Consider the following 19,569-nt stretch of genomic DNA (forward strand, 5'->3'; position numbering starts at 1 on the left):
GCAGGGGGCAGTCTTGTACAAAGTTTGCAGTGTATTCTAACTAGAAGCGTCCCCATCACCATGGGAACGCTTCTGTGTTAGAATATACTGTCGGAAATGAGTTTTCACGAAGTGAAAACTTAGATCAGAAAAAGCTTTTATGCAGACGGATCTTCGGATCCGTCTGTATGAAAGCAACCTACGGCCACGGATCACGGACACAGATGCCAATCTTGTGTGCATCCGTGTTCTTTCACGGACCCATTGACTTGAATGGGTCCGTGAACCGTTGTCCGTCAAAAAAATAGGACAGGTCATATTTTTTTGACGGACAGGATACACGGATCACGGCCTCGGCTGCAAAACGGTGCATTTTCCGATTTTTCCACGGACCCATTGAAAGTCAATGGGACCGCGAAAAAAAACGGAAAACGGCACAACGGCCACGGATGCACACAACGGTCGTGTGCATGAGGCCTAAGCGATTTGTTTAAACACTTTGTTTTTAAAACTGTTTCCGTAGAGCATTAGGGCCCGTTCACACGACTGTGTGCAGCTCGTGTTGTGGAGTCTGTGGACCGCAAATTGCGGTCTGCAATGCACGGGCACTGACCGTGGCCCAGCCGCATGGCGATCGTGGACCCATTCCGCGATCCCTCTGTTCCACAAATAGATAGAGCATGTTCTATCTTTTTGCGGTGCGGAGACACGGAACGGAACCCCAGATAGCACTCCGTAGTGCTTCCGTTCCGTGGTTCCGTTCTCCATCCGTGATGCGAAATGCACACGGCCGGTGCCCCATGTATTGAGGACCCGATACGGCCACGGCGAGGCAACGGTTGTGTGCATGAGCCCTAAGGGTCTGTTCGCACCGCAGGGTTTTCATTCAGATTGCGGTGCATAATTCCAAAACTCATCAGATCCGTGCCCGACGTGGTTTAGAAATCTGCATCTAGGATTAACACGCCACCGCTAGATGAGCTCACACCTATTGAATTCCAACCTGCAGCTGAGGTAAGAGCCAGGTAAGTTGTATCCTGGGGTGCCACCTACCTACAGCCTCTGTATGACTAGACCTGTAAAGGGGAACATTGCATTTTACTCATAGTCATCCCCTTGTACAATGTTCTATTGGGATAGAGGAATGCATTGACTGGATACAATTGTAGCGAAGTCTCTGCTGCCTGTGAGAAGTATTCATTTTCCAATTACTGACAGAAAGCAGAGATCTTGAAAACGGTGAATTATTGCAACACACAAGGGGAATGCATTGAATGGCGCTGGAATAAGGTGCGGCAGACTTATAGCAGTGTGTGGCGGTCGTGAGCTCTGATTTGCACCAGTTTCTGGATTCCGTATAGTAAAGCCTCGCCCTCCCGCTAAGCTCTGCCCGCTTAGAGACGAGGGGCATATGTTGAAGACGGTGGCAAATTTTTGCGCAAAATTCCTCTTTGCCTTAAATAACCCCCCTGAAGTGCCCTAGAAAGTTGCCGGATTTTTGATATCTAGTCATCAGGCGTTAGTTAAGGGCTCCCGCTGGACGCCGAGGCGTTAAATTTCCGTCCATTATGTCATCCTCTCGTCGTCCTCATTTGCTTATCTCCCTTTCCCATGTTCTCCGTGTTGCTTTTAGCTGAAGTAATTATGAGCTCATCGTCCTCAGGACATGTAGGACAATGAAATCCCGATAAGAACGGCCGCGCGGGACCCAAAGAAAATACCGCCGACCGTTCCCCGGGGCCGGACTGAAGACCTACACGGCGGTGACTCCGACTCAGGTCATGAGAGAGCGATACATTCAAAATCAGATTAGGCCAAGTCATGTGACCGTTTATACCCCGCTCTGCCGAGAATCGCCCCCCAAAAGTACACGGAAGCGCCTCTCCACGTGTGCGCGGAGCCCCCTCTAGACTGGCTCCTTTTTGGATCATGACCTCCCGCCTTCTATTCTGCAGGTCCACGCCCCCGCTTACAGTTTGGTGCTGTGATTTTAGGCACCCAATTTGGAACAACTTTTAAGGATCTACTAGGGAGTTGCATAAATGGCGCCGCGCCGCTCTTATGCCGGTAGCACAGAATACAGGCTGCCTTACCCTAAGTTCACACCTGAGCGTTTTACAGCGCGTTCAAACGCGCTGTAAAACGCTCAAGACATGAAAACCAATGCTTCCCTATGGGAATGGTTCACACCTGGGCGTTTTACAGCGCGTACGAACGCGCTGTAAAACGCCCGACGCTCAAACAAGTACTTGAGCTTCTTTGGGGCGTTTTGACGCGCGTTTGTGGCCATAGGACACTGCAGTCAATCACACAAACGCGCGTCAAACGCGCGTTTACTATTACAAAGAACGCGCATAAAAACGCGCGACAAAAACACGCGTAAAACGCGCATTTGAGAAACGCTCAGGTGTGAAAGCAGGGTTAACCTGCGGGACTGTGGAGCCGACGTCTGTTCTCTGCAGGTTTCTGCCACTTGGGGAGTCGTTCTTATACCTTTATGGAATTGCTATTTGTGCAGTTCCCTAATACAATCTTTAAAGGGTCTATTCGGCCAATGTATGGCGAGGTAGGCATCTCGTCCTAGATTAGGTGCACCTCCGCCTGGAGTGAAGACCCCCGCCCCTGACAGAAGCGTGTTCACTCCACTTGTACAGCTGCTTCCAGGCGTAAAACACGGTAAATTTGTCGGGCCGAAGACCTGGCTCCAGCCGAGCCCCGCCGCTCGCAAGGTGTGAGGACGGCACAAGAACACCCATGCGACACCGGCATAAAAAAAAAGTATCAAAACGTGGTCTTGCAACTTTTTTTACGCCAAAAAGGGGCATGGTGCGCTTAGTAAATGACCCCCAATGTTTCTAAAGGTCTGTTCAGTCAAATTGCGGTTTATTGCTGCAACATCGCACTGGAACCCTATGGAGGAGATTTATCAAAACCGTTTCAAAGGAAAACGGATTTAGTAATCCGCAGCCGCCAATCAGATTGATCCTGTCATTTTCCAAAGGTGCTGAAAAAATGAAAGATGGAATCTGATTGGTTCCTATGGGTAACGAAGGCTACACTCTCACACCTGCGCTTTCCCTTTCCGCTATTGAGATCCGTCATAGAATCGCGTCCGTTTTGTCCCCATTCATTGTCAATGGGGACAAAACAACTGAACGAAACGGAGTGCAGCAGAATCCGTTCCGTTTTGTTGCGTCCCCATCGCGGACAGAACACTGCAAGCAGCATTTTTCTGTCCGCGATGTGGTGCGGAGCCAGACGGATCCGTCCCCCATTGACTTACAATAGTTTTAGAGACGGACCCGTCATGGCTATAGAAGACCTAATACACCCGGATCTGTTCAGAACGGATGCAGGCGGTTGTATTGTTATGACGGAAGCGTTTTTGCTGATCCATGACGGGTCCTGTGTGAAGGTAGCCTAAGGTTTTCCTTTACACCAGTTTTGATAAATCTCCCCCAATCTTTTTTGCAGGAAATGAACTGCAATTTGAACCGACCGTGTGAAATCCGCACGGAATTTTTGCAAGACCGCCGGTGCCCGTTTGCAGGTAGCCTTAAGGTGAAATCCGATAAGCGGCGTGTGTGGAGAAGAGATGAGCTCTGGGCCGCGGTGATAACGCTTTATCTCCTGTCGCTCATTGTGCGCGGATAATGATGCTTCCAGGAATCGTCTGCTGCCGGCGGGTGTGGGGGGGGGGGGGGTTTCCAAATCTCCGGAAAAGTATAATGAAGAGCCCCCCGGAGACTTGGTGTCTAGCCCTGGGAGAGCGCTGCGGTCAGGTGACCCCTGCTGTATACAGCTGGAACAAGGATTGTGGGGCCCCTGGCTATACAAAGAGTGCGGGCCCCCATTTTGGAGATCAGTTTAATGGCCGTGACCTTTACTGTTATGTCTGGATCTTAAAGGGCTATTAAGGAGAAAATAATTATTATTATATTTTTTTATGTTTTTTTAAACCATTTAAGGGTGAGACCACACGGTGCGACTGAATGCATGCGGCCAAGCCCACGTGGCAAAAACATGCAGCTGCACGTGGCCGTGGTTTGGATAAGTGTGTTCGTCCTCACTGCACTGATACACTGTAACAAACTACCTCTGGGTGAGCAGGACTACTGTAGGTCTGTGTACTTTATTATTCAATTCACTGACAGCAAGCAGAGATCTTTGAAATGGTGAGACTAGACGCACAAAGTATATTGGAAAGTTGCATAGCAATTTAGCTTTTATGTACCAGGGACCCCCCCCCCCCCCCCATATGTTAAGCAGCGACATCCTAGACCCCGGGGACCTGTGCCCGCTGCTGCCGCTACGTTTTTTTTCATTGCTGGCACTGGACCCTCTTTTGTGATGGGGACATTGTTTATTGCCAGCTCCTTCCACTGCAGTCAGCCTGTCCGGAGATCTAGCGGTAACACCCGTCGTCTCGAGCATTGGCGCTGTACCCGGGATGCCCAGGTCCGGATGTGGGCAGGGCGGCGAGATACTCAGTCATCCATAGAGGGGCAAGCTGTCAGGAGTAGATGGATGAAAGCAGTCACTGCTGTGAGAGGTTACATTGTGTGACTGCTGCCAAGTCTTTGTACTCCACTCACTCCCAAAGCTGCATTCAACATTCTCTGTGCATTTCTTTTAACCCTTGGCCTGCTGGACCTCAGTTAATCATTGCATCCCCCTTACCTTGTCTTCACAAAGATTGTCCTGCTGCCATGCATTGGAGGAGATGTAGTGTGCACAGCACTAAGCTTTAAAGGGCATCTGTCAGCAGTTTTATACCTGTTACATGTGCACTCGGCAGCTAAAGGCTTCTGTGTTGGTCCCATGTTCATACGTGCCCGCATTGCTCCCTCTAGGAGCAACAGGGGCGTTACCATTACACTTGAGAGTCTCCACTCTCTCTGCAACTGCCGGGGTCTCTTCACTTTGACAGGGCCAGGCCCTGAATGCGTCATAACGTCTGACCCTGTAAAGCAAGCTAAATAGGGCGCAGCTTTTGCTGGTAAAATTTAGTCTTTAGGTGTAACGGCAACGCCCCCGTTGCTCCTAGAGGTTAATTTGCATACAATAAAACCTAATTTTTCTCAGCAATGCAGACACATATGAACATGGGACCGGCACAGATGCCTTCAGCTGCCGAGCGCACATGTAACAGGTCAGCCGGTGTCATAGGGACAAAACTGCTGACAGATGCCCTTTAAGGCTGGGTCTACACTATTTGCAGCTAATTTGCTGTGACTCCAACCTGAGAAGTGTGCACAGTGCTTAAGAGGCAACCAAGACGATTTTGGGTGCAGCTTTGACTGTGACTGGAGAATGCAATTCAATGCAACTATATTAGATGTATAAAGCGGAGTATTTAGCGACTGATCCCTGTTCACATGTGGAGCCTCCGTTGAAGCCCCGCAGTCCGCTACCTGGTCATAGAAAACCAGCCAGATGTCCGATTGCCGCATGCTCCTCGTTCTGCACCGTAAAATATCTTACAGCTCGGATTATATTGCTTGTATGGATTTAGATGGTGGGGGAGGGGGGCAAGCTGTGTCTGCAGGGAGCGCAGCTCTGCAGCATCAGACGTGATGGCCTCTGCCTGTTCCCTGGCAGCTTTTCCCCGGAGCTGTGTTGCTCGCTCCGTTTTCTTCCTACAGGGACATTATCTGCAAAATAGTAATTGAAATTTTGTGTTAATTAAATCCTGCGGGGGGGGGGGGAGGGGGACGGGACCTCCATGAGATGGCGAGCAGCCAGACGCCGCCGAGCGCAGATTTCTCCCCAGTCCCATCTGTACCCTTGAAACATCAGAACTGATTTTTGGCACAAGTTAACCCTTTCTTGCCAGAGTAGTGTTAACTCTGTTTAATCAGAAATTCGGCAGTTTTCTAATCTAGTCTCAGTTCCTCACCTTTTTCAAGATCTCTGCTTGCTGTCAGTGGATGGAAATTGACTTTCTTGTACTGAAATAAATGTGCTGCTCGCATCTACAGTATGAGTAGCTGATTACAATAAAGCATCATCCACCACGGGCCGCTGATATGTAGGAACTGGGCAGGTTCACCCAGTAGGTGTCAACAAGCTTGTTGCGATTCAGTGACAGCAAGTAGAGATCTGTAGAAAGTTTAGAAAGTTGCAGAACATAAACTTTATCTATATAAAATCATCTCATTTCTGTCTTTTTATTTTATTTATTTTTTACAATAAAAGCCTCTCCAGCTTGATGTTACAGTTCCTCAACTTTTTCAAGATCTGTGCTGCATGTCAGCGCAAGGAAACATTTTTGCTGAGATTTTAAAAACCACTACAGGCCTAAAAGGCCTCTTTCACACGACCGTTCACGCCACGCATTGCACCCGCTCAGAAAACTCGCTTGTGTGAAAGGGGCCTAACAGTTTTCACAGCTGATGGTTTGTTACAGTTGTATCCAGTGTAGATAGTTCTCTGTGAGCTGAACACATCAACAGCACAAATCTCGCCCCCCCCCCCCCCGATATTTTTGTTACAATGTATCAGTGGTTGTAACAAGTATCAAGTCCAGACTGCACTGGATACAGTTGTAACAAACCGTTTGCTGTCGGAGGCATTAGGCCCCTTTCACACGAACGATACGGATGACGTCCGGATGCGTTCAGTGAAACTCGCATCATTTTGTAAGCAAGTTCAGATAGTTTTGTCTGCGATTGCGTTTAGTTTTTTCAGCGCTGGTGCAATGCGTTTTTTACCCGCGTGATAAAAAACTGAAGGTTTACAAACAACATCTCCTAGAAACCATCAGTGAAAAACGAATCCCACCCGCACTTGCTTCCGGATGCAATGCATTTTTTACTAAAGCCCCATTCACTTCTATGGGGCCGGGGCTGTGTGAAAAACACAGAATATAGAACAGGCTGCGTTTTTCACGCAACGCAGAACTGATGCGTGAAAAAAAAAATGCTCATGTACACAGACCCATAGAAATGAATAGGTCAGGATTCAGTGCGGGCGATACACGTTCACGTCACGCGTTGCACCTGAGCGGAAAACTCACTCGTGTGAAAGGGGCCTTAAAAAGTAATTGGGGCAAATTTACTAAAGTGTTTGTGCCTGTTTTTAGTCTAAAAATGCTGTTTTAGACAATCTTGTTTTAGGGTCCATTCACAAGTCCGTAAGTGTTCTGTGGATCCGCAAAACACTGACACTGGCGATGTGCATTCCGCAATTTGCGGACCGCACATCGCCGGCACTATAATAGAAAATGCCTAATCTTGTCTGCAATTGCGGACAAGAATAGGACATGTTGTATTTTTTGGGCGGAAACGGAAGCACAGATGCGGAAATGCGGATGCGGACAGCATATTCCGGCCCCATTGTAAATGAATGGGTCTGCACCCGTTCCGCAAAATTGCGGAACTGGATGCAGAACCATTTTGCGGACGTGTGAATGGGGCCTTAGGCGTTTAGATGAGAATGTAACTATTCTGGAACAGCAAGCAGAGATGTAGGAAATGATGAGGAATGAAGTCTGTCAGAAAGTTGCCTACTGTAGTGCATTTTACAGAAAGTGTTTTTGGGGTTTCATGTCACTTTGTGCAGGATCCATACGACACGCGGGATTGTGCGACACATTGTGCAGCTGCGTGGGAACGAGCCGGCCCTCCGTCCCCGTCACATTTCTCCTTCATTGAGCCAAACAATTGAACAATTGCATAACGCATCACATCCCCCGTCACAATATAACATTGTGCAGGGGTCGGGATGTTGCACCGCTGCGCCCCCTTCCCCCCTCTCCCCTGGAGGATAAGAGGAAAAGAAGACTCATTGCACTCTGCTACATGTACATGTATGTCGCTGGCAGGAAGGGGGGGGGGGGGGGGCGGCTGCAGAACACGTGTCAATGTAAAGATTTTTCTATGATACCGCGAGTGTTCAGATTTATTTATTTTCATTTGTTCATCTGCACTTGTATAACTGCAGATACCAGAAACACGGGGCCGTCAGAAGCACTCATGCTTAGGACCTGGATTGACAGTATTGATGGCCTGTCCTCGGTATAGATCAGGGGTCTGCAACCTTTAAGACATAAAGAGCCACTTGGACCCGTTTCCGAAGGAAAAAAAAAAAAGGGAGCCGCAAAACCATTGCGACATTTAAAACAAATATAACACTGCATATATTGTTCCTTCCCTTAATGCTATATACAGGATCGTGCAGTCAGCTGTCACTCTGAAGAAAAAAAGGACTTTTTCACTTAACAATGTAAAATATATTTTAGAAAATTAATAGCCAGTAATACCAGACCCCCCTCCAATAATGTGCCAGTAGTAATACCAGACCCCCCAATCATGTGCCAGTAGTAATACCAGACCCCCCCATCATGTGCTAGTAGTAATACCAGACCCCCCAATCATGTGCCAGTAGTAATACCAGACCCCCCCAATCATGTGCCAGTAATACCAGACCCCCCCCCAATCATGTGCCAGTAGTAATAAGAGACCCACAATCATGTGCCACTATACCAGACCCCCCCCCAATCATGTGCCAGTAGTAATACCAGACCCCCCCATCATGTGCTAGTAGTAATACCAGACCCCCCAATCATGTGCCAGTAGTAATACCAGACCCCCCCAATCATGTGCCAGTAATACCAGACCCCCCCCAATCATGTGCCAGTAGTAATAAGAGACCCACAATCATGTGCCACTATACCAGACCCCCCCCCAATCATGTGCCAGTAGTAATACCAGGGCCCCCCCATTATGTGCTATACTGCCAGTTAAAAAAAATAATATAATAATTAGCACTTATACTTACCTCTTTGGAGCGATGCGATGCAGGCCTCTTCCGGCCTGTGTCCCGACCCCAGCGCTGTATGGCTCAGGCGGTGCGATGACGTCATTGCGCCGCCTACGCCGGCCTCTGATAGGCTGCCGGCCTAGTAGTGCCAGCAGCCTATCAGAAGAACAGGAAAGGGACACACCTCCCTGCCTCCTGAGGACGGCGATACAAACAGATCACTATGGAGATGAGCACTTCGCTTCCACAATGGAAGCGCTCATCTCAGTGCCTACCCCGCCGCCGCACACACACTGCCGCTGGCCTGGGGGGGGGGATTTGATCAAACCTGTCCCCCCCCGCATTATTTCCTGGGGGGGATCCGTCCCCCCCCCCGCTTCCTACGCCCATGCCGGAGCCGCGGCAAAGGTTCAAAAGATCCGCGGGTTGCCGACACCTGGTATAGATAATCGGTATCAGATCGGAGGGGCTCAGACTCCCGCACCCCCACAGGATAAGCTTTTGGAAGGGGTTGCAGAACTTGAGCAAGTGCTGTATACTAAGCACAGCGCCACACATTGTATAGTGGCTGTGTTGGGAATGGCAGCTCAGTCCCGTTCACTTGAAGGGGACTGAGCTGCCGAAAGATCATGTGACCGATGGATGTGACATCACAGCCCCAAAAGAGTGACTGCATGGGATCCGCAGCCCCTTCAATCAGCTAATCGGAGGGGGTGCTAGGATCAGCGTACCCACTAACCTGAGGCTGATGAGCTCATCTAAGCAGAATTCATCAGACATAATAGTGAGTTTCTACTCACGCCGAAGTTTTGTTACAATGTATCAGTTTAGAGTTAGAGCTGTAAGCCGGAAGTCCAGGACAAGACGGCAGTTTGTGCGGTTGATATGTTTAAAGGGGCTTTCCACCTTTTTTGTACTGATGGCCTATACTCAGGACAGGACATCAGTATGTAATCGTGGGGGTCCCACACTACTCAGCTGTTTCAGGAGGCCATGGCGCTCAGGTGATACTGATACATTGTAACTAGAGATGAGCGAACTTCTGTTTTAAATTCGGCGTCTAAAGTTCGGGTTTGGATTAGCGGAGAATCCCGATCTGGAACCGGATATGGATTCCGACTTCCGTTGTGGTCCGTGGTAGCGGAATCAATAATCGGCCATTATTGATTCCGCTACCACGGACCACAACGGAAGTCGGAATCCATATCCGGTTCCAGATCGGGATTCTCCGCTAATCCAAACCCGAACTTTAGACGCCGAACTTAAAACAGAAGTTTGCTCATCTCTAATTGTAACAGCCCATCAGCAAGATTGAGATCTTGAAAATGTTTAATGAATGGAAACACAAAGTATGTTTGAATCCAATGATAAGATGCGCTCTAACGCATGTCCTTCTGTCCCTTTCAGGTATGGCTTGTACACCCGCACCAGACTTGGCTATCTGTTCTACAAGAGACAGCTGAAGAAGGCCCGAGAGCGCTACCCCCAGGGGCACTCGTCCACCCAAGCCATAGTGTTTAGCGGTAGGTAATGGTTACGGTGTATGGATATAGAGGCGCTTTACGAATGTTCCCTTCATCACATCAGCGCTGCCCCCTGGTCGTAGCGAATGTGATACTGACTGTAGTGTAATAAGTGCCGAGTATAGCTTCAGCTGCCAGGGCTGCCGCAGCGATGTGCCGTATACTGCAGGTCACCTCTGCAGCCACTAGGTACAGCATTGTTAAAAGGGCTTGCTGACATTTTATTACTGGTGACCTATCCTCTGGATAGGTCATCAGTATCTGGTCATGGGGGTCCGACACCCGGGACCCCTGCCCATCAGCTGTTTGAGAAGGCACCGGCGCTCCTGGGGATAGGTCATCAGTATTAATGTCTCGGAAAACCCCTTTAAGCCATCCCTCTCCTTTTCTGATACTTTGTTACTTTTCACCTGCACTGCTACATTTTGTTACTTTTTTACCTGCACTGCTACATTTTGTTACTTTCTTTACCTGCACTGCTACATTTTGTTACTTTTTTACCTGCACTGCTACATTTTGTTACTTTTTTACCTGCACTGCTACATTTTGTTACTTTTTACCTGTTTCCCTACTTTTGCAGACCGCTATCCCCCAGCTTGGCCGAGCATGCATGTTTGGCAGAGAGGAGTAAACCTCTGGCAGCTGCTTATCTTCCTTGAGAACAAAAGATTGGGCATATCGTAATCCAACATGTCCAATCCTTCTTCCCTTTAACATCTGTCACACAATCGGCTGGTCTGGCCAAAGTTTGTTGCATGTTAATCACCTTAAAGGGGTATTCCGGTAATATGTAGTTAGCCACTATCCAAAGTGCTGGGACACTCACCAGTCACAAGAACAGGGTCCCCATACCCCGAAGAGCTCCCCCCCAAAAAAAGGAGCTGCAGGTTGAGCACCCAGACCTGATGGAAATAGCGGAGTGCTATCTCCAGGAGTCTCATAGAGATGCGCGTGCTCGACCTGCATCTGTATTCATTTCAGAAAGTCCTGCAGGGTAGGGGTCCCCCATTTCATAAAAACTGGGGGTCCTAGTGGTGCTGTTTTTCTGTAATAAAGCAGACCCTTATATCTCCTCTCAGACAACCCCTATAATACGCCGGTGCACCGTCGCCCTGCCTCAGTTATGTTACATGCAGAGGAAACTGCAAAGTCACGTTCGAGTTGCAAAATTAACTGTGAAATTAATTGTCCCACCGGCGGATGGTGATTGCAACATCATATGCTCTGAGGGTTTGCTTGGTATGTAAAGCATGGCCATTATTTGCCTGCCTGTTATGTGAGGTTAATGATTAATGTAGAACCTGAAAAACAATTCACGTAAACAGCGAGGGCCGGGGCGGTCTGTGAACCGTGCAGCGCACTGTGTGGAGATGAGGCCAGGGTGCAGCCGGCGGTGTGTGCTATGGTTTCAGTGGCGCTGGAGGATTTTTGATGTCCTTTGACACATTGTTTTGAAACGTTTAATTTATTAGAGGTTACTAAGTATCAGCGCCAGTAATAAAAGTCTGACGTGTATGTTGTGCCCGAAATCAGTAGGGATGGGATCCCCTGAATGGAGGCACATTCACATGCACTGCCATAGTTACCAAGCCAGAAAATCCAGACTCGCCAGAGGTTTTACATAGAGGGATTTTTTTGATGTAGGGTTTTTCAGGGTCCTATGCCCTTATGGGATGTCCGTCCTGATAGATAAGGTTACTGGATCCGGCATTACCCCAATGCAAGTCAATGGGGACGGATACGTTTTCTCTGCCACAATAAAAAACTGATCTGTCCCCCATTGACTTGCAATAGAGTTTATGACGGATCCGTCTTGGCAATGTTAAAGATAATACAACCGGATCTGTTCATAACGGCTGCAGACGGTTGTATTATTAGTAACAGAAGCGTTTTTGCTGAACCCTGCCGGATCCAGCAAAAACGCTAGTGTGAAAGTAGCCTTAGAAGGTATGTGTGACCCTTGGAGTCAAGCCTATGCATATGCATCGCCCTAAACTTTGGATAGGAGTAGGCACTTGTTCCCTTGTGAAGCCTCCTAGCTCAGAAGGTTAAGGCAAAGCCATTTCTCCCTTTGGAGATGCTTCCGACAGACAGAATCCTTGCACTTTTTTTGCAATTCACATCAGGGAGCCGCTCTGATGGCTCAATCTGTAACCCTTATATCTGGTTTTCTAACAGCTCATAAACACTCATTTAAGCCCAAGTCTTAACAGTTTCATAATAATTTGAGCTGTCAGGAGACCAGGGCTGCAGACTGAGCCATCAGAGCAGCGCTCTTAAAGGGGGTCAAGGTAAACAATAATAACCTAAATGGTTTCCATAGCCTCTAATCAGAGCAAAATAAGATGGGCGACAACATGCGTCAATGTCGTAAGAGCATCCAGTAGTCTGGACCATCCAGGAGAGACAAATGTTCATAGAACCGAATCACTCCTTGGAGATTCATTTCTATAGTTAGGACTTTGTCCACTGTTCAGTTAACGCATGAAGGGACATACAGTGGTTAATCCTATTGATACAAATTTCTCATATTTGATTGACATGATAATTTGCCATTTAAAGGGGTTGTCCAGGTTCAGAACTGAACCCGAACATATCCCTATTGTCACCCAGGCAGCCCCCCCTGACTTGAGCATTGGAGCAGTTCATGCTCCAATGCTCTCCTTTGCCCTGCGAGTTCCGGTGACGGCTGCCAGGCGGAGGCTTTCGCTCAGCAGTGAGCCCGGTGACGTCACCGGCACTGATAAGTGGGCTTTAGCGCTGCCCTAACCTGTAAAACGGCTAGCAGCCCATCAGAGCCGGTGACGTCACCGAACACACTGCTGGACGGAAGCCTTCGCCCGGCAATGTGTTATTGTAAATAAAAGAGCCCTTGCCCTACGCGATCCAGCGCAGGGCAAGGGAGCGCGTCGGAGCATGAAATGCTAACATCAGGGGGGCTGCCTGGGTGAATTTATAGGTATGTCTGGGTTCTGAACACGGACAACCCCTTTAATAAGAGAACAAAACTGTAAAACGGTTTTTTCCCAGAGGAAAAAGAGAAGTAATAATTTGAAGATATGAAGGCACAGTTGGTATATTAGGGCATATGCTCCGTGCCCATGGCGGTTCCTAATCTACATACATTCAGCCTATAAATTCAGACTTTTCTTATGTGACCAACCCTCCTCTACCTGCTTGGTTTCTAAGGTGTTAAAGTGGTGCCCATCCCTGTACTGTCTGATAACTACAGCTACCTGGTCATCGACACGACATCTAACCTGGCGGTGGCAGTGGACCCATCGGACCCCATTGCTGTACAGGTAAGTTTAAGAGGCATTTTAACAGGCATGCTTATGTCCAGAAACTGATTGCAGGATTTCCTCAGGAGGCACAGCTAAACTCAGATTTCTGCTACTTAAAGGGGTTATCCAATCTCTATAATGACCCTCTCCCCCCAATGCCCGGGCTCCTCGTATGCATTATACTTACCTGCTGCCTGGCACCCGCGTCGCTCCGGATCCCTGCACGGCCACCTCTGCATCTCCCTGCGATGCTAGGGAGGCTCGTCCCCGTCGCGGGCTGCTATTGGCTTCTCTCCCCCTGTCGCCTGATGTTTTAATCTGAGCTACGGGGAGATGCAGTGCCGGCCGTGCAGGGAACCAGAGCGACGCGGGTGCCTGGATTCAGGTAAGTATAATGTATACGGGGGGCCCGGGCACTGGGTTGGGGTCATTATAGGGGTTGGATTACACCTTTAACTGTTACCTGAGACCAGTGCATTGTGGGAGCTCAGTTCTATAGTTACAGCTAACCAGTAGAATTTTGAAAGCAGCTCTGGATGTGAATGGAGAGTAAGTTTTATTTTTTTAAGTTATATATTTATGGATTATGACGACACGTACAGTCCATTGAAATGATTTCATATGTTAGGACGCCAGGGAATTTATATCGGTGCGTCCATCTGTCCGGCCCTCGCTGCTCTCTGCCCTTTCTCTGCTCGAGGTGCTGAGGTTGCACCCACAGTGAGGTTTGGGTTGAGTCCAGGCAGGGATTTCTCTCTAATATCAGTTCAATCCCAGTCTTTAGGGGCTTGGAAAACAATTGAGTTCAAAGCTCAGAGCTCGGAAAATCACACGCGGTGTAACAAAAAGGGAAAGTGAGCGGCTATGTTTTCAGTATCTGCATTGTTTCTGCAAATTGTTTTAACCCCTGATACGCAGGAAAGTTCATGGCATTGAGTCTAGGACAATAGTGATTTAATCAGCACCATACAAATAACAATACAGGATGTTTATATAGATAACATTGCCCCCAGTGATTGATAGTCATGTGTTATGTGATGAGCAGATGACAACGGCTGTGGTGTGGTAATCAGGAGGCAGAAGTGAATGTCAGAACAGATTTCAAAATGATTTTTTTTTTATATTTAAAAAGCAAATTCACTGCAGTGTTATATTCTTGTACATAGGAGGCAGTATTATAGTAGTTATATTCTTGTACATAGGAGGCAGTATTATAGTAGTTATATTCTTGTACATAGGAGGCAGTATTATAGTAGTATATTCTTGTACATAGGAGCAGTATTATAGTAGTTATATTCTTGTACATAGGAGTAGTATTATAGTAGTTATATTCTTGTATATAGGAGAAGTATTATAGTAGTTATATTCTTGTACATAGGAGTAGTATTATAGTAGTTATATTCTTGTATATAGGAGCAGTATTATAGTAGGTATATTCTTGTACATAGGGGGCAGTATTATAGTAGTTATATTCTTGTACATAGGAGCAGTATTATAGTAGTTATATTCTTGTACATAGGAGCAGTATTATAGTAGTTATATTCTTGTACATAGGAGCAGTATTATAGTAGTTATATTCTTGTACATAGGAGGCAGTATTATAGTAGTTATATTCATGTACATAGGAGCAGTATTATAGTAGTTATATTCTTGTACATAGGAGGCAGTATTATAGTAGTTATATTCTTGTACATAGGAGCAGTATTATAGTAGTTATATTCTTGTACATAGGAGGCAGTATTATAGTAGTTATATTCTTGTACATAGGAGGCAGTATTATAGTAGTTATATTCTTGTACATAGGAGGCAGTATTATAGCAGTTATATTCTTGTACATAGGAGCAGTATTATAGTAGTTATATTCTTGTACATAGGAGGCAGTATTATAGTAGTTATATTCTTGTACATAGGAGGCAGTATTATAGTAGTTATATTCTTGTACATAGGAGGCAGTATTATAGTAGTTATATTCTTGTACATAGGAGGCAGTATTATAGTAGTTATATTCATGTACATAGGAGCAGTATTATAGTAGGTATATTCTTGTACATAGGGGGCAGTATTATAGTAGTTATATTCTTGTACATAGGAGCAGTATTATAGTAATTATATTCTTGTACATAGGAGGCAGTATTATAGTAGTTATATTCCTGTACATAGGAGCAGTATTATAGTAGGTATATTCTTGTACATAGGAGCAGTATTATAGTAGTTATATTCTTGTATATAGGAGCAGTATTATAGTAGTTATATTCTTGTACATAGGAGGCAGTATTATAGTAGTTATATTCTTGTACATAGGAGGTAGTATTATGGTGGTTATATTCTTGTACATAGGAGGCAGTATTATAGTAGTTATATTCTTGTACATAGGAGGTAGTATTATGGTGGTTATATTCTTGTACATAGGAGCAGTATTATAGTAGTTATATTCTTGTACATAGGAGGTAGTATTATGGTAGTTATATTCTTGTACATAGGAGGCAGTATTATAGTAGTTTAGGAGCAGTATTATAGTAGGTATATTCTTGTACATAGTAAATGCAGGAGCACAGATGGGTTGATACTTGATGCGGTTAATGGTCTTCTTTTTTTAGCTGTTTAGTAATGTTTTTCGCAGAAATCTTTATATTCAAACCGCTAAGACTAGAGATTGGGCAATTCTTATCTGCTTTTCTTCCAGATCCAATGACTCATTGTTCTCTTTATTAAGTAGTAGAAGTGCAGTGTCTTTTAGATTTTATCTTCTATAGTTCCCGAGAATCGGATGTTTTATGAACCAACGGAAGATCCTGTCCTGGTGCGGTGATACATTGTATCTTCTGTATGATAGTGTGTAGCTGTAGCTTGTATTCGGGCTGGCCTGACATGATAGTCGGGGATGCCAACCCGATATGTTATTTTTATGGAGGGAGATAAGTGGCTGCTAGATACTGCTTTACCTTTGGGGAAAGTCAGATCAGTAAGGGCTCTGTCACACGAGTGGATGCCGTGCGGGTAATCCGCAGAGTTAGAGAGCCAAGCCCCGCTCCGGACAGCAGAGACACGGAGCATTCACATGACTGATAATGCTCTTTGCCTCTCTGTGATCTTTTTACTACAAAATCACGGTGACAACTTTATCTTATTGTGATTTTGTAGTAAAAAGATCACAGAGAGGAAAAGAGCATTATCAGTCATGTGAATGCTCCGTGTAACAGGCGCAGCACTATGAAGTGCCTTTTGCGCTGTGGCATTAGAAGAATTCTGATATCTCTGACTTTTAGTCTAACCAGACTGTCTATTACTCTGTAATTCCTCTAGCGCCGTTCTATAGAAACAGTAGGTTTAAAGAGCACACCAAATGCTTGAAATAACTTCTTTATTAACTTCAACTTTTCTTCATATATAACACTGCCGCCTCCGCAGCAGATAGTCCATGTACAAAACACGTGTTGAAAAGATATCACAAAATGGCGGTATGCATAAGATGGTGGTTCAACTGTTCAATCTTGTCATTCAACATACAATGGTGGATATATTTCTCTCTTCAGTATCTGTACTCTCACTTAAGGTTATTTAAGCACTTTATGATCTCTGTGAGAGGTATATCTGAGGTCTAACTAATATCTGAGGTCTAATAGTTCACTTGCTGAATTTGGTCGCAATATGCAGTTAGCAGTAACTATTTGCAGATTGGTTGATTATGATCTGGTATGGTTGTATGCAATTTGGCTTGCAATATGGAATTTGAATGGTTGCAATTGTTTGTATGGTATTTGTAGTTTGCAATTGGTGGAACTGTAAGTAAACACACATATAACTGGTTCAGTTTACAGTTCTAATCACTATATTAACAGTAGGAACATTATGTAACTGCTTTAAATACCTATTTTGGCCTCTTTGCTTCCATAAAACACAGCTCTTAGTGGAGTGAATGTCTGTTCAGCTTCTCTCTCTGGTGAATAATGATTCTAGCAGCTCCTTCTAGGGGGATTTCCCACACAGGCTGTGTGTGAGGCTGGCTGTGATTGGTCAAAACTCCTGCCCAGCAACAACAGTTTAACTCTTTTTGCTTTATGTTGTTTCTGCTGTGTCATTGAGCTTACCTTACATTATATAATGAATCTTAAAGACATATCTTTTCTGCGTCTGTGAACACAATATATATATAACAGTTATATGACATCCAAACATGAAGTCACTGTAAATAACTCTGCTTTTGTCTTTGACACACAAACATAGGAACTGTATTAAGGTTATTGGCAGGTCTAGCTGTTTAAACATACAAGCTATATTAGCAGCCTAGGACAGGTCTTAGCTGGCCAGCTACACTCCGTGTCTCTGCTGTCCTGAATGGGGCTAGGCTCTCTGTCACTCAGTGGATTCCACACACGGCATCCGATCGTGTGCAAGAGCCCCTACAATCTGAGTCTCATAGCTATACTCAGCCTTCCTTTGAGGCCACCATGCCTGGGTTAACGCATCTTGCAGCAGGGTCTTGAAAATGTACATGGTGCTTCTATTTGATACTTAGCTAGTATTACATTTTCAGATAGCAGGAATAGGGCAGTCCTCATAAAGATGTAGCAGTGCTGAGGTGTCGCTGTGCTGTTCCTTTCATGTAGAGATCATAATAACTGGCGATATCGACATAATTACAGAGTTGGCTCTGCTACATCTGTATTAATGCCAGTAATGGGTTCAACTTGAGGAAAGTGCTCAAGTTGTCGCACTAATGGAGTCTATTACTAACGCTTTTTGCAATAACAGACGCCATTGTCTTAGTTCCGAGGATTTACCTTCGGGAACATCCCCTACCATTCAGAGCTCTGTGAAGGCGCAGGGATAATCATGTGCCGGTTCTGTCAGCGCGCCATGTATTGTTGCGGGTTGTTACCGTACGAGTTGATGAAATGTATCATCCTGCGTGCGATTAATCTGGATATTGTCTCCAGCGCTGGGGGAGGAAGCGGCAAGGTCCCCCCCCCCCCCTAAATGAACCTGTTCCTGCGCTGTGATCTCTGGAGCGGCTGAGTGACACCCCGGCTCCGCTGTTATTCTTGGACGGGAAGATGCTGCCGCCTCTCCCAGAATTTTAATCAGTATAAACACAAAGCCATAGACATCTCCTGCAGGAAGAGGCCTGCCACCGAGCAGCACATGAAAGGAGGCTGAGATCAATGGAGCACCAGACAGGAGATGGCGATGAAAGCGGCCATTGATGTGCTCCCCCGCTAATGGATGTCTTGGGATTTTGGGGTGAGGGGTGCGATTTTAAAGGGCTGCATTTCATCTGTCAATCAGACCGAGCAGGTATAAAAATGTTCAATTTAAGAGCACCTCACCTCCTAGCCGAATATAGCCACGATATGAGGTCTCCCCAGAGACCCCCTCTTTGGTGAAATATTTTCTTTACCTGTTTCTTAGAAAGCTGGGTGTAACGCCAATCCTACGCCACCCAACTTTCCTAGAGTCCTGAATGGCAAATCTGATTTGTATCCATTTCCCTATATCGCTGCAAAACCAGGACGTGAGAGGTGACAAAAGAAGGACTTGACTGTTTTCATATCAGAGTTAAATTTTTAATTTAATTTAATTTTTTATTAATTTTATTTTTTTTTGGGGGGGGGGGGGGGGGGGGGAGCCTCTGCTCTAAAAATAGGGAAATAGTAATATAGTCCAGAGATGAGCGAAGTCTCGAAAAATTAGACCGAACTTCAACAAGAAATTTGATTAGTGACGAATTACTTTGTCACAAATCGCTTTCCTTTGTATGGAGCGGGCGCATTGATAAGGAACGACGATGGTGCCACCCCCTCGTCATTTAACCCCTCAGATGCCACGTTCAACACTGATCGCGGCATCTGTGACTCACATTAAGCCTTTCAGGGGTTTAAATTTTTTTTAAAAATCTCATCCACTTGCTCGCGGAGAGGCCGTCCGCTCCCATCTTGATTGAAGAAAACCCACCAAAGGACCTGCAGTGAGTGTGAAGACGTCATCTCGCTCGCCGCAGGTCCTTTGGCGGGTTTTCTTCA

At 46.1% G+C, this 19,569-nt stretch overlaps 1 protein-coding gene across 1 annotated transcript in view; it reads left to right on the forward strand.

Annotated features, from left to right (window-relative positions):
- The window catches only part of LOC122945237 (probable hydrolase PNKD), a 53,236-nt gene that overhangs the window by 25,968 nt on the left and 7,699 nt on the right, over positions 1-19,569 (forward strand). The window contains exons 2-3 of the mRNA XM_044304235.1: positions 10,150-10,265; positions 13,455-13,567. Of these exons, the coding sequence (XP_044160170.1) occupies positions 10,150-10,265; positions 13,455-13,567 (229 nt within the window). The remainder of the gene's footprint in view (positions 1-10,149; positions 10,266-13,454; positions 13,568-19,569) is intronic.

Source organism: Bufo gargarizans, chromosome 8 (genome assembly GCF_014858855.1).
Source record: "Bufo gargarizans isolate SCDJY-AF-19 chromosome 8, ASM1485885v1, whole genome shotgun sequence".
NCBI lineage: Eukaryota > Metazoa > Chordata > Amphibia > Anura > Bufonidae > Bufo > Bufo gargarizans.